Raw genomic sequence first — 13,583 nt, 5'->3', positions numbered from 1 at the left:
CCTTGCTCGCAACCTCTCTCCATCACTCTCCTTGTGATTATTTTATTGTGTATGCCATCTGTTTCTTCCAAAGCATTTTTTAAACATGCTTTCAAAGATAATGGAGAAAGTTATGTTATCCTGTCTCCATGTTTCTGTGGTCTCAGTCTGACTGGTGACTCTCTTATGGAAAACGGAGAGACCATTTTCCAGACCAGAGCCATTGACAAATCCACTTCGCATCCTGTTTTGGAAGATGTGGAGGAAGAGCTGGTGAGTTGTATAGCTCCAGAAGTAATTTATTTATCATCCAACCATCTTATCTACTGTTTATCCGGGGTCGGGTCGCACTGGCAGTAGCTTAAGCAGGGAAGCCCATATCTCCTTCTCCCCAGCCACTTCCTCCAAAACGGAGGGATCCCACGGTGATCCCAGGTCAGTCGGAAGAAATATAGTTTGTCCAGTGTGTCCTGGGTTGCCCCCAGGGCACCCTGCCAGTGGGACATGCCTGGAACAAATCACCCGGGAGGATCCTAATCAGATGCCCAAGTCACCTCACGTCTCCTCTCAACAAGGAGCAGCGGCTCGACTCTGAGTCCCTATCGGATGATTGAATCTCTCAAGGGAAAGTCTGGACACTCTCCGGAGGAAGCTTATTTCGGCTGCTTATATCTGAGAACTTGTTTTATTGGTCTCAACCCACAGCTTCTGGCCATAGTTGAGGGTAGGAATGTAGATCGACCAATAAATCAAGAGCTTTGCCTTTCGGCTCAGACTTATCACCATGATACCTCAATAGAGAATCTGCATCACAGTAGATGCTGATTGCACCAATCCAACATGTGAACCTCAGTCGTGAACATGAGACAAAGATACTTTAACTCAGGGGTCCTCAATCCTGTTCCTTGAGGGCCGGTGTCCTGCAGGTTTTCCATCTCTCCCTGCTTCTACACAGCTGATTCAAATGATCAGATAATCAGCAAGGTCTGCAGAAGCTAGATAACGATCGCTCAGGTGTGTTGCACCAGGGAGAGGTGGAAAACGGGCAGGACACCGGCCCTCGGGGAACAGGATCAAAGACCACTGCTTTAACTCTTCCACTAACTCAACCAGAAGGACAGGACATTCCACCCTTTTCTGACTGAGGACCATGGTCTCAGATTTGAAGGTGCTGATTTCCATTACAACCAGATCCCACTCGAATGTGAACAGCACCAGGGAGAGTTGGAGATTGCGGCTTCAAGAGGCCAATAGCTCCAGGTCATCTGCAAAAAGCAGAGATTCAGGACTCAAGTCACCAAACAGGACCCCCTCAACGTGTCTGCCTAGAAATTCTATCTATATAGGTTATACAAGGGCAGTGTTAGCGGAGTCCAACCCTCACTGGAAACGAAATCAGACTTATTGCCGGCAATAAAGATAAAGATGTCCTTTAATAGTCCCACAATGGGGAAATTTGCAGTGTTACAGCAGCAAAGATATAGATCACACAGAGGCGGCAGCGTAATGTAGCCCCATGTATATACACACTTACATCCCACAACATATACAAGTGTAAGGAAATACTCCTAATGCCTGTCCATGGTACAGAGGGGAAATAAATAAAAACGCTGCAATGATAAAAATACTGCAATGATAAGAGTACTGAAATGATAGAAAAATACTGAAATGATAGAAAATACTGCAATGATAAGAGTACTGTAATGGTGAAAGTACTGCAATGATAGAAAATACTGCAATGATAAGAGTACTGTAGTGGTAAAAGTACTGCAATGATAAAAAAATACTGCAATGATATAAAATACTGCAATGATAAAAGTACTGTAAAAGCGAAAGTACTGCAATGATAAAAAATACTGCAGTGATAAAAGTACTGTAATGATAAGAATACTGTAATGGTAAATGAAATACAGCATTGGTCAATATTTAAGTACAGCAATGCGGACCAAATCGGTAGTACAGGGACAGAAAAGCCATTATCAGGGTGGTCGGTTCCGCTTACTCCCAATCCATCGCCCACAGAACTCCCAGAAGGACACTGTGTGAACTCCCATGCACCCTCGAGGACCCTGTTGAGGGTGTAGAGCTGGTCCATTCTTCCACGGCCGGGATGAAAAGCACATTGCTCCTCCTGAATGTGTAATTCAACTTGCTGATGGACCCTCCGCTCCAGCACCCTTGATTAGACCATACCAGGGAGGCCAAAGCTGCGTACTGCTTCGCTAGCCGGCAGGCGTCAGTTTGCTGAATCCAGATTCCCTTAAGCCAAAAGGCCGAGATAAAACTTTCTTCAGCTTGATGCCACACCAGCCACGACAGGCACCAACCACCTTATGGACACAGCTCCGATCATCCGCCTCAACAATGGATGCGTGGACCATTGTCCACTCAGACTCAATGGAGTTGGGAGTTGGAACTTTTTCTGACAAGGGATTCTGACAGACATTCCCAGCAAACCCAAATAATAGGTTTTGGTCTGCTAGGTCTGACCGGCATCTTCCCCTATCATCAGACCTACACACCACCATGTTGTGATCAGTTGGCAGCTCTGTTCCTTTCTTCACTTGAGTGTCCAAAACACAAAACCATAAATTTATATTTGACTGATTCATTTATCGCAGATAATTTCGTTTTAGGTTAATTTTTTACCTGACATGTTTCGGCGAGTCTTTCACCTTCTTCCTCATGTTCCTCGTGGAACATCAGCTGATATAGAAGGGTCACTCACAAGGTGACACTCTGAAGAAGGCGAAAACTCGCCGAAACATGTCAGGTAAAAAATTAACTTAAAAGAAAATGTCTGCTAAAAATGAATCAGTCAAATGTAAATAATAAGAAGAAGACAAAATGAACTTAATACAAACAAAACCATAAATCTGCTGACACAACTGCCAAGTCAGTTCAGGGAGCATTTCCCCCCATTCACCCGTCCTTCCAGGTCTCACTGTCATTGCTCATGAGAGCACTGAGGTTTCTCCCCCAGGTTAACGATGGAGTACCCAGGAGGACTTTCCACCTCACCACCAAGGACCCCAAAATGGTGGGTACTCTGAATTGCCATTTGTTGCATAGGCATAAATAGTTAGGACCAGTCCCCCACCTGAAGGCGAAGTGAGCCTACCCTCTCGTCCACCAAGGTGAACACCAACGTAAAGACGCCGAGCCGGGGGGCAATAGGTATGGCCTCACTTGCTCAGCACCTCTCACAGTGAACAACTCCAGAGTCAAAGTGTCCAACCCCTCTCCAAAGGACTGGTACCAGAGCCCAAACTGTGTGTGTAGGTGAGTCCGACTATGTCTAGTCGGAATTTCTCTGCCTCGCACACCTGTTTGGGGCTGGGCTACTGGTCTACTTCCATGCCAGAGAGGTGACATACCATGTCCTGAGAGCTAATTTCTGTAGTCGAGCATCGGACCACCAAGGCCCCTTCCTTTTGCCACTGCGCAACTTGAGAGGACACCCGACCTCTATGGTCCCCCCCACAGATCGGGAGTTTATGGGAAGGTGAATCCATGTTGCCTTTTCGGGCTGTGCCTGGCCGGGCACCATGAGTGCAGACCCAGGCACTTGCAAGCGAGTCCCACCTCCAGGCTTGGTTCCAGAGGGGGCGCCCCGGTGACCTGTGCCCAGGCATGGGAAAATGTTTTGTTTCTATGATGTAGTCATAACTACAGTGAACCCTCGGTTATCGCGGTTAATGGGGGCCGAGACCACCCGCGAAAACTGAAAATCCGCGAAGTAGCGGCGGGAAAGGTGCTCCTATTCGGCTTACTGTGACGCGAGCATGCCCTCCTCCTCCGGAGCTTCCATTCGGTTAAACTTAGGGGCCGCTTGGAACCGCCCGTGCCCAGGGAAGGTGCTCCTCTACGGCTTAACTGCCACGCACGCCGGCCGGAGCTCTGGTACGGTCCGAACCGCGCGAAACGTCGCCCCAAATCGTGCCCGGGGGAACGTGCTCTTCTTCGTCCACTCTCCTCTTCGCCCACGCTCTTCTTCGGCGCACGCCGGCCGTCCAAACGCTCCAGCGCCCCGTCGTGCCGCTCGGCGAAACTACAATGCCCCTGAATATTTTTTAGACCCGCGAAGCACTGAACCCGCGAAAGGTGAACCGCGAAGTAGCGAGGGTTCACTGTATCATGAGTAATAGTTGTCACGCCGAATCCAACATAATTGTGTAATGGAAAATGCAAGTACAGTATTAAAGTTTTGCATTCTATTTATATCTTTATATATTTGGTTGTTTTATTACTGTAATTGTTTTGTTTCATATTTCAGAGCTTCAAGGGATGTGCACTACCAGCTCCACTGTTGGGTGATAATAATAATGATGACGATGATGATGACCCTGACTGGCTGAGTTAAAATGCAGTGAAAACAAAAGTTAAGCAGATCAGAGACCCTGCCTGCCTCTGAAAATTATGTCGAACTGACATATTGACTGCGGCTGCCCCAGAACTCTGGAAAATTGACCAGAATATGAACATCTGGTTTTGGTTAAAAAAAAATCTAAAAACTTACTGTGGATATAAAGCTGTTCAAAGGTTTTTGTGAGCTAAAATAAATTCGAGACGAAGAATGCAATTTCAAAAATGTTTACAGCATTAATGTAACTTTAATTGTATTTTTTTTCTTCACAATGGGGAGAGCTATAAATATCAAAAAACAAATAATGTGGTTGCACAAGTGTGCAAACGCTCAACCAACTGTGATGTGGCTATGCTCTGAACTGCGATATCACATTCACGATCATGTTAAACGTTAGTTCTGAGACTCATCCCACTATTTAAAGTGCCTTTGACGAACCCCAAATAAAGTTAAACTGTTCTGGTTGTATACTGGTCGTATCTCAGTGAGCAACCAAGGTTTGCAGTAGTGTGCGCTCCTAGCAAATGTAGTTTTCATCAGGGTTCGTTCAAGGTCCAATGGACGCAAAGGCACTCTCCAAAATGTATTTGCGACAAGGAAAACTGAGATCTTTAAAATTGTTGAACATTAGATGCAGACAAGGAAAACCGTTTTGCAGCCATTAATACTGTTTGGGGCTTTCTGGCAAATGTATTTGCAACTCTTTGCAACATTGTACTCTGACAAAAAAAAACATTCACTACAAATACACACGCTTGGAAACCTTCGTTTCTCAGTGAGATAGGGGTGTTTCGATGGCTAGCAGAAGCTTGAAGAATTTGTCCTCACGCTGACTATTCTTGATAATTCCTTTCTCCTTGTCTAAGACTTCTACTCCAGCAGAAGAAAAAGAGTCCCAACGCATAGTCCTACAACCATCATGCTTCTTCTTCTTAGTTATTTTTACTCCGCGTCTCTTAAAAAAATATTGTTGTACAGGATAGAAGTCAAGTTTAATGGTGGAAAAAAGATTTGGAAGAATGCATCTCAGTCTCATTTTTTAAAGCACATAAACCTGACATTTGAACTGTTCTATGTAGACTGCAGCACAATTGGTTTTTGAGTGAGTAGTTTTCCTGTTGTCATGCATTTCAAACAATTGTATTTGTCATTTTCAACATTTACCATGAGGGAATATTAAAAAGTATACTTTTACACAATTTTGCTAAAATGGATGAATTCAAGATACAAAATAAAGATCTTAAATGTTTATATTTAAGTTTTGAATGTTTTATACATTTACACAGTTTACATAGGTTGCTTTTGTAGACGTTATCTTTTATTGAATTATCTAATGGTCTGTATTATTTGTTAATATCTTTTATATACATTAAATATTCCTTAAACATCTACACTCAGTTTGACATGATGCCACATTTAAGAAATGTTAGCAGATTTATTTAGGAGGATGATGTTAAAAAAGAGACTTGCGACAGGGTACAGTCACGTTTAATTACTTTCCGAAGTCTGTCCATTCAATCTCAAAAGCTCTGAGGCGTATTAGTAACTACACATTAATAATGTTGATTGTGTTTTGTTAAGAAGTTGGACACAGTCTTATTTAAGTTTCAACGGACAAGGCGCAAGCCAAACCTAATTCCATCTGCATGGTAATCACATGATCGGGACACTTCATGTAAACAAGTTTCACAATACTAGATGTCATAAAAAATCATCTTCACCAAAATTCACGCGAGCATCTCTATTTATGTCAACTTCAACCGCTGCAAATATTAGGAAAAATCGCTCTAAAAGTTGGGATTTTATGAGCCTAATATCTTTCTCTCCATAGGTGCTCACTGCAGTTTAATGACAAAACCTCTTAACTGTGCATGAAATCCAAAATATTGTGACAATTCTTTTAATAATTTCAGAGGTTGACTAATACTTAACTGGTGTCTCCCACTCACATAATACTTGAGGTTCCTGTGGCACTTGCCCTGTATTGTCATAATACTCAAGAGTACAACAAGATTGGAGAGCTGCCCCTCTCAATTGCAAATATAACTAATTAAAATTAATAAGAATGAATAAATAAAATAAGAATAAAAACAAAACAATAAGTCTGTTGAAAAAGTGCACTGGGTGACACGTTGCAGTTCTACAAGCAAAAGGTATTTGTGTGCGAGAGTTCAGCATGGAGATGACTCTGGGGAAGTACAGTGATCCCTCGTGTATCGCGGGAGTTAAGTTCCATAAATAACCCACGATAAGTGAAATCCGTGAAGCAGTCAGCTTTATTTTTTTTATTTTACAATGCATTTGATATGATGCATTGATGTGGTTTGTTTGTGCGTGTAGATGGGAAGTTGTGGTCCTGCAGTGCCACCTTGTGGCATTGCTGCGTTTGTTTTAAGCGTGTTATTTCTTCTCTTTTTGTTATTGAACTTCCGGGTTGCTTCACTTTGAGACGTGTGGTCATATGTAGACAGAGGAACGGTAAAAAAAAAAAAGGCATCTATAGTAACACACACTAGGCATAGAGCATTACCGTATTTTCCGGGCCGGGCCATAGGGCGCTCTTTAAAGGCCCAAATCTTCCCCTAAACAAACAAAGCGCCTTGTAAGGCGATGCGCCCATTATATGGACTAAGCATCACTCGCGACCATCAACCTTTTTACTCATTGGGCTGTTCGGAGTGCATGTTAGCACACCCTGCTGGTCAAAGTCTGAGTAGTCTATGTTTCTAATTGTCCGTGACTTATACATTAAGTGACTATGGTGTTTGGGTGATGGTGCAGGAGAAAGCTGGACAAAAGGGCAGCTGTCCACAATGTTGTAGTCTGTCTTATTATTTATGTTATTGCAAGCAAGAAACGTCCCATGTTTAGACAACAGACTGCAAAAAGCCCAAAGCACAACAGCACATCTCTCTAAACAGCCATGTGATTGGCTGAGTCTGAGTGGCTCCCAAGAAGCCATTGCTGTAATCTTTTTGTGTTATTTTTATTTCTTTTGGGTATATAGATGGCATGAGAGATCCATGTTTTGTGTTAATCTTATTTCTTTGTTTCATTGTTTGCTTGTATGCTGAGTTTTTTTTTTTGGTTTTGATTTGAAACCGTGACTCTAAGGAGTGTGGTGACCAGTGAAGTCCCTCCCCTGACGTTGTCTAGTAGACTATTGCCAAGACACCTTTTATTGGTTAGAGTCATTGTTATTGACAGTGATTCATAATTGTTTCATGATATGTGTCAATGAAATGGGGTGATGCCTCTAGCAGCGATTCCTTATGGGATTCAGTCCTGGTGATAAGGATTGAGTCCTGGTGAGCTGGCATCAGCCGATCTACCACGAGAGCCTAATGCGGTGTGCCCAGTATATGCATTAAAGATGGAAATAGAACCCTCAACTGGTGTTGCGCGTAAAAATACGGTAATTTGACTGTTTTGGAAAATAATTGACATTGTGATTTTTTTTTTATTTTACATTGTCCGTAGTTCAGAATCTCGATGTGTATTCCAAGCCAAGGCAAGATAGCTGTCTGTCGGAACTGATACCATACCTGTCAACCTCGGACAGTGACTCCCCTTATAAACCAGTGTAGTTCCCCTTATAAATGGATAAAAAACCTTATAAACACAATCGCGGCGTTTTTTAATTATATTTTATTATCACTATTAAGTATTTAGCAAGAAATGGAGAATAATAAAGGCAGTATGCATAACATTCTTGCATTGTACTTCCAGGCCCAGCATGTATTCAAATAAACAATTTCACCTTTATTTTCATAGTCAGTGTTAACGTTTAATGTCTTTTATTATATTCCGATGTGCATGATTTTGCTGACATAATCTGCTCCTGAGATGGTTTAACTTTGAAGCATAGGTCATCACAGTTCAACTTCACCTGGAGTAGAGCTGTAAGAGTGTCAGTGCCCATTGTCTTTCTATATTCGGTGTGAATCTTTCTGACGTTGCTGAACACACGCTCACTGTCAGCATTGCTATGAGGCAGGCACAGGAGCACTTGGTAGAGCTGTCGGATGAGGGGGAAACGCTCTTGGCCAAATCCAGTTTTCAGCTCAAAGATTTTAGGCCAAAATTCTTTGGGAATTGACCTTTGATCCTGAGAAGTCTGGGGCAAGAGTTGGGTACCCGGCGACTTGGTTTTTGGTACCGAGGGCGGCCAGGCCCCGCTGACACCGACGGCTGCGGGGCTGAGGGAGGGGGAGTAGCGCAGGGCGGTCGAGCCCCAGCACCCCCCTCCCGGCCCCGGCCCGCCGGCCGTGGCCCGGCCAGACTAGTGGGGTTTAGACAAGTACCCGAGACGGCGGGAACGTAACAAGCAGGAGCGGTGCGGGACGAGGCGGCGGGGACGGGGCGATCCAGACCGGGGACGGACGAGGTTGGGCCGAGGGAAAAGGAATCGGATAACTGCGCGCGGCTTGCCCCGCGCGCAGCCCCCGCTTCCTCGAGGAGGTTAAACGGATAACTGCACGCGACTCGCGCTGCGTGCAGCCCCCGCAATCCCCACTCCCCGGCCCCGTTACAGCCGTCCCTGCGGGCCACACTACTGCACGGGTCCCGGTACCTACTCCTTGCATGCCTGAACCTACCGCCACGGATGCGGCTCCGGGTCGCGGCGAGCCCCGGCGCGCGGCGGGTGTAACGGGCCGGCCCGCCCGCTCGTCAGCGGGCGAAACCATCCCCTCCGCACCAGCCTCACGCGCCAGGAATCATTACCAAATGGCGAGTCGATATCGGTCTGGACTGAAACGTCATTGGGATTTTTTTTTGTTTAACTTTTTTGTGGTTTCCCGTATAAAAGTCGTTATACGCCGTATGTGATTAGAAATTGTCAAAAAACGTATAAAATACGGGGAAACCGTATAAGTTGACAGGTATGTGATACCTAGAGCCTTTGGAGAGCGGAATGAGATACGTTTTTGTACAAAATGTTAAATACATTAAAAATGTAAATTATTAGTTGGATGGCAAATTGAAATGGTGTAATTTGATTCATTTGTATTTCTTCATTCCTTTGTATTGAGTTGATAGGAGTGTTGTGTATACATGATTGATGTGTGAATTATTCGTGAAACTAAAACAATTTGTGTTTTTCTGTTGTTCTGTAGTTTTCACAGTGTATAGTGCTGAACATGCTTGTTCAGAGATAAAAGATTATCGACACCCGTTTGAAACTCTCTGCGTCCTTATTTGAAATCCAAGGGGCCGCGACACTGAGGACAATCCCACTGTAAAGAATAAATCCGCGAAGCAGCGTTGCTGCGAAAGATGAAGCGCGATATAGCGAGAGGGATCACTACGTATTTTCACAATCATGGCACATTTATAGTCCCAAATATTTCCCATTACAAACGAGGCGCACTGTATTGTCAAGCTTTATAATGTGACGCGCTAAGTGTATAAACTGAAGCCCATAGGTTTATGCATAGATTTTTTTCGCGTGTAATTTGACGATCAGAGGGCATGTCAACATACCCTGCTAATTAGAGTCTATGTCAGCTATGCACTGAATTGACTGTGACAAATACATTATGTGAATACGTTTTTTGGTGATGGTGCAGGTGAAAGCTGGACAAAAGGGCAGCTGCCCACGATGTCGGAGTCTGTCTCATCATTCATGTTATTGCAAGCGAGAAACATCACAGGTTTAGGACAACAGACTGCAAAAAAAGAAAAAAAAAGACACTGCCCAAAGCACACCACTCACATCTCTCTAAACAGCCATCTGATTGGCTGATGGTAGGATGATAGGCTCCCACAATCCATTGCTTTAATCTTTTTGTCTTATTTTTATTTCTTTTCAGGATATGAATGAAATGAGACATGCGTATCTGGTGTTAATTTTCATTTCTTTGTTTCATTGTTTGCCTTTATGCTGTTCAGAGATTTTTCGTTTTAATTTAAAACCGTGACTAAGGAGTGTGGTGACCAGTGAAATCCCTCCCCTGATATTATGTCATAAGTGTTCTGACAATAATTGACACGTCCCATAGACAAAGGCGCGTTGCTCTACATGCGCGAGCTAACATGCACAAGCTGGCATTATTTTTATTTGATAGTATGTTTCTTATTAGTGACAAATGCTTTGCAAAGCGCTTTGTTACAATTGCAACTATTGTGAAAATGCTACATAAAGATGCTTTAAAGATGCATTGTATTGTATTTTTAATAGTGTTTTACAGCTGTTTGTACACTGGCCGAGAAAGGTCAACAATTGCAAAAGCAAAACCCCAACAAAATTGAAATACACGCTGTTGCAAAACCACAACGGAAATGCAAAAGCTACAACACAACGGAAGTGCCGAGGTAACGGAAGTGACCAAAACTCCCGCGGAATGGGAAAAGACACAAAGTTGGAATAGTAATAAAAGTAAAGTTGTTGTTTTATTGTTGGAGCTTGTGTCACTTGTAGCAATGACATTGAAATTGTTTATGCTGATTTATTTGTGAAGTTCCCGTGGTTTTTCCGCACGTATGAATGACTGGCTCAACGTGTACGAGAGGACAGCTGACACTTGCACCTCCTACGAGTGGCAAGTGCATTCTTGCCCCTAACTTAAGTCAAACCAATTAGCCTATCACCAGACAAGACTCCCTTATAAAAGTAGACAGGACTGATCATACCCTCCTCTTGCTCACTGGTTTTGAGATATGCCCACTCACACTTTGGTCTTGTTGGTGTCTAATTGCACCCAGGTGCTAAGAGTAAGGACAGACAAAACAAAAGATGTTAGCACAACAAAATTAGCTCCTTATTGTCCAGCCTGTGACTCCATGTTGCGGATGGCTGATGTCTCTCAAGCAGTCGCGCACGTTCATGTCTGATACCTCTTGCAGCTGCCAGCTTCAATGTGAGAGTGAATGGGTGTCGATCTCAGGTAAAGACCTCATTGAATCTGGGAGGTGGTCTTCAGGAATAGTCCCCATCGTGGAGCGGCATGTGCTTTTAGCCAGGGACGCTTCGGGACCGTCAATGTCGGATAGCGAGATTCACGACCACACCGGTTGGTGAAAAGTTGGACATCCAGCACGACCGTAGTGAGGATATGCAGTGCAGAGATGGGTGGATGGATGATTGGATGGACAGACAGACTTAGAAATATTCAGAGAACAAAACTTCCAGTGATGAGGCTGCTTCCCTCCGTAGACATAACGCTAGGCATGCTCACAGGTGCCAAGTTCTTTAGAAAGCTCGATGCAAACATGGGCTTTTCAAAAAAGAAGTCTGCAGGTTCTAGAGCGTTCTCTATTCGGGCATTCTCTATTGTTTTGGAATGCACTAGCCACAGACATTAGAGCCCACCTCAGGAGAAATGTTCAAAACACTATTAAATAAGCATTTATACACTAGTGCATTTGGTTGAACAATTTGTTGGCCTGTTTACTGCTGCTTCTTTTCTCTTTTCTGCCCCCTCTTCTTCGGCTGGGGAATTAGATGACTGTGACCAGCTATGAAGTTTATGGCACTGACCCACTGGGCAGGGACCTGCTCCACTTCGTGCAGCACTCCATTTGATTGACTCTCATGTTATCTCATCTAACATTGTATAGCATCATTTTATGTGTCAAATGTTGCCCACTTGGCATCCATTGCAACCTGGTCATCCTGGAAGGGGGATTCCCCCACTTGTGGTCCCTTCTGAAGGTTTCTCACTTTTCCCCTAATGGGGTTTTGAGTTTTTGGCCCTCCTGGGGGTTAAAAATAGGGGATGTCGATTGTGGCTATGTAAAGCCCTTTGAGACTGTCTGTGATTAAGGGCTATACGAATAAAATTGACTTGACAATTGACTTGACTTTAGGCAAGTGCCACTGTCTAGAGAGTCAGCCCCCCTAAGCACTTTCATTACCCCATTTGGTAGATACCACTTCAACCATCTGCCATTTGGTATTTCTAGTGCGCCTGAACGCTTCCAAAACTTGATGGGAACAGAAGTCACAGCGGGCCTTGAGAGAGTCGTCTTCCACATGGACGACATCCTTGTCAGAGGAGCCACCGTGGAGCAGCACGATGAAAGGCTGCATGCTGTTCTGGAGCAGGCGGAGAAAGCGGGCGTGACGCTGAACATGTCAAAATGAGAGTTTAGCAAAAGACAAGTCAAATTCCTCGGGTATATTGTTTCAGCAGAAGGGTTGAGCCCTGACCCAGACAAAACCAAAGCAGTTCAGGACACAAAAGAGCCAAGCAACGTGAGTGAATTGAGAAGCTTCCTTGGAGTGGTGAATCAACCCAGAAAGTTTATTCCGAACCTTTCAGAAAAGGGTAAAGCATTGCGAGACCTCCTTTCGACCAAAAACATGTGGCACTGGGGACATGACCAACAAAAAGCGTTTCATAATCTCAAGCAGGAACTGCCCTCTGCCCCTGTGCTACAGCTGTACGACCCAAATAAGTAACAGAAAGTCTCCACGGATGCCTCCTCATATGGGCTGGGGGCAGTCTTGCTACAGAGAGAGTGTGAGGTGTGGTCACCAGTTGCTTATGCGTCCAGGTCATTGACACTTACAGAGCAGCACTGCGCCCAGTTGGAAATAGAAGCGTTGGCTCTCACCTGGGTTTGCAAGAGGTTCAATGATTTCATCCTAGGTCCACATTGTGAAATTGTAACCGACCACAAGCCATCGTTGAGTCTTCTGGGAGGACAAGCATTGGATGCGCTTCCGCCACAAATACATATGCGGCTGATTGAGGTACTTATATAGTATAAAGCACATTCCTGGTAAAAGTATCATCACTGCAGATACACTTTCACGCTTTCCGATTACGAAAAAAAAAATACATTTTGATTTAAAACTGTATTTAGTAAACACAAACTTTACAGCTAAGGGCCAACAGCATCAGTAAGGAGGATGTAATGTAATCAGTAGTATTACATGTAAGGAACCGCTAGAGGGCACACTAAAATAGGGTGTTGGTTGTTGCAAGCAGACAATAAAAAAGGTGATTTCCAATTAAATGTTTGTTGAATGACTCGAGTGACCCATGGAGAGAGCGTAGGGGGGTGCGGCCATATTCCTGTGTGTTAAAAGTCTGTGTTTTTCAAATTGTCACTAATTTCCTACTTACTCTAAAATGGATAATTAAAAAGGGAAATATCTACTAATTTCAGTTTTATGATAGTAGAATATATATAAACTGAACTTGTTAGTGGAAAATGGGCCATTTGGCTGAACAGTTACTTTCAGGAAGGCACCTCAAAAGAATATTTGCGCAGGCTATTGATATTTTGT

The 13,583-nt window shown here is 43.9% G+C and overlaps 1 protein-coding gene across 2 annotated transcripts in view; it reads left to right on the top strand.

Moving 5' to 3' along the window:
- The window catches only part of fkbp15b (FKBP prolyl isomerase family member 15b), a 41,554-nt gene extending 35,960 nt beyond the window's left edge, over window positions 1-5,594 (top strand). For both annotated transcript variants that reach the window (XM_088302614.1, XM_088302605.1), the window contains exons 26-27: window positions 147-252; window positions 4,256-5,594. In XM_088302614.1, the coding sequence (XP_088158740.1) occupies window positions 147-252; window positions 4,256-4,342 (193 nt within the window). In that variant the 3' untranslated portion in view covers window positions 4,343-5,594. The remainder of the gene's footprint in view (window positions 1-146; window positions 253-4,255) is intronic.
- The last annotated feature ends 7,989 nt before the right edge of the window (window positions 5,595-13,583 follow it).

This window comes from Idiotropiscis lumnitzeri, chromosome 1 (genome assembly GCF_059441095.1).
Source record: "Idiotropiscis lumnitzeri isolate Australia: NSW breed Sydney's pygmy pipehorse chromosome 1, RoL_Ilum_1.0, whole genome shotgun sequence".
In the NCBI taxonomy this organism is placed as follows: domain Eukaryota; kingdom Metazoa; phylum Chordata; class Actinopteri; order Syngnathiformes; family Syngnathidae; genus Idiotropiscis; species Idiotropiscis lumnitzeri.
This window is presented reverse-complemented; position numbering and strand designations above follow the sequence as displayed.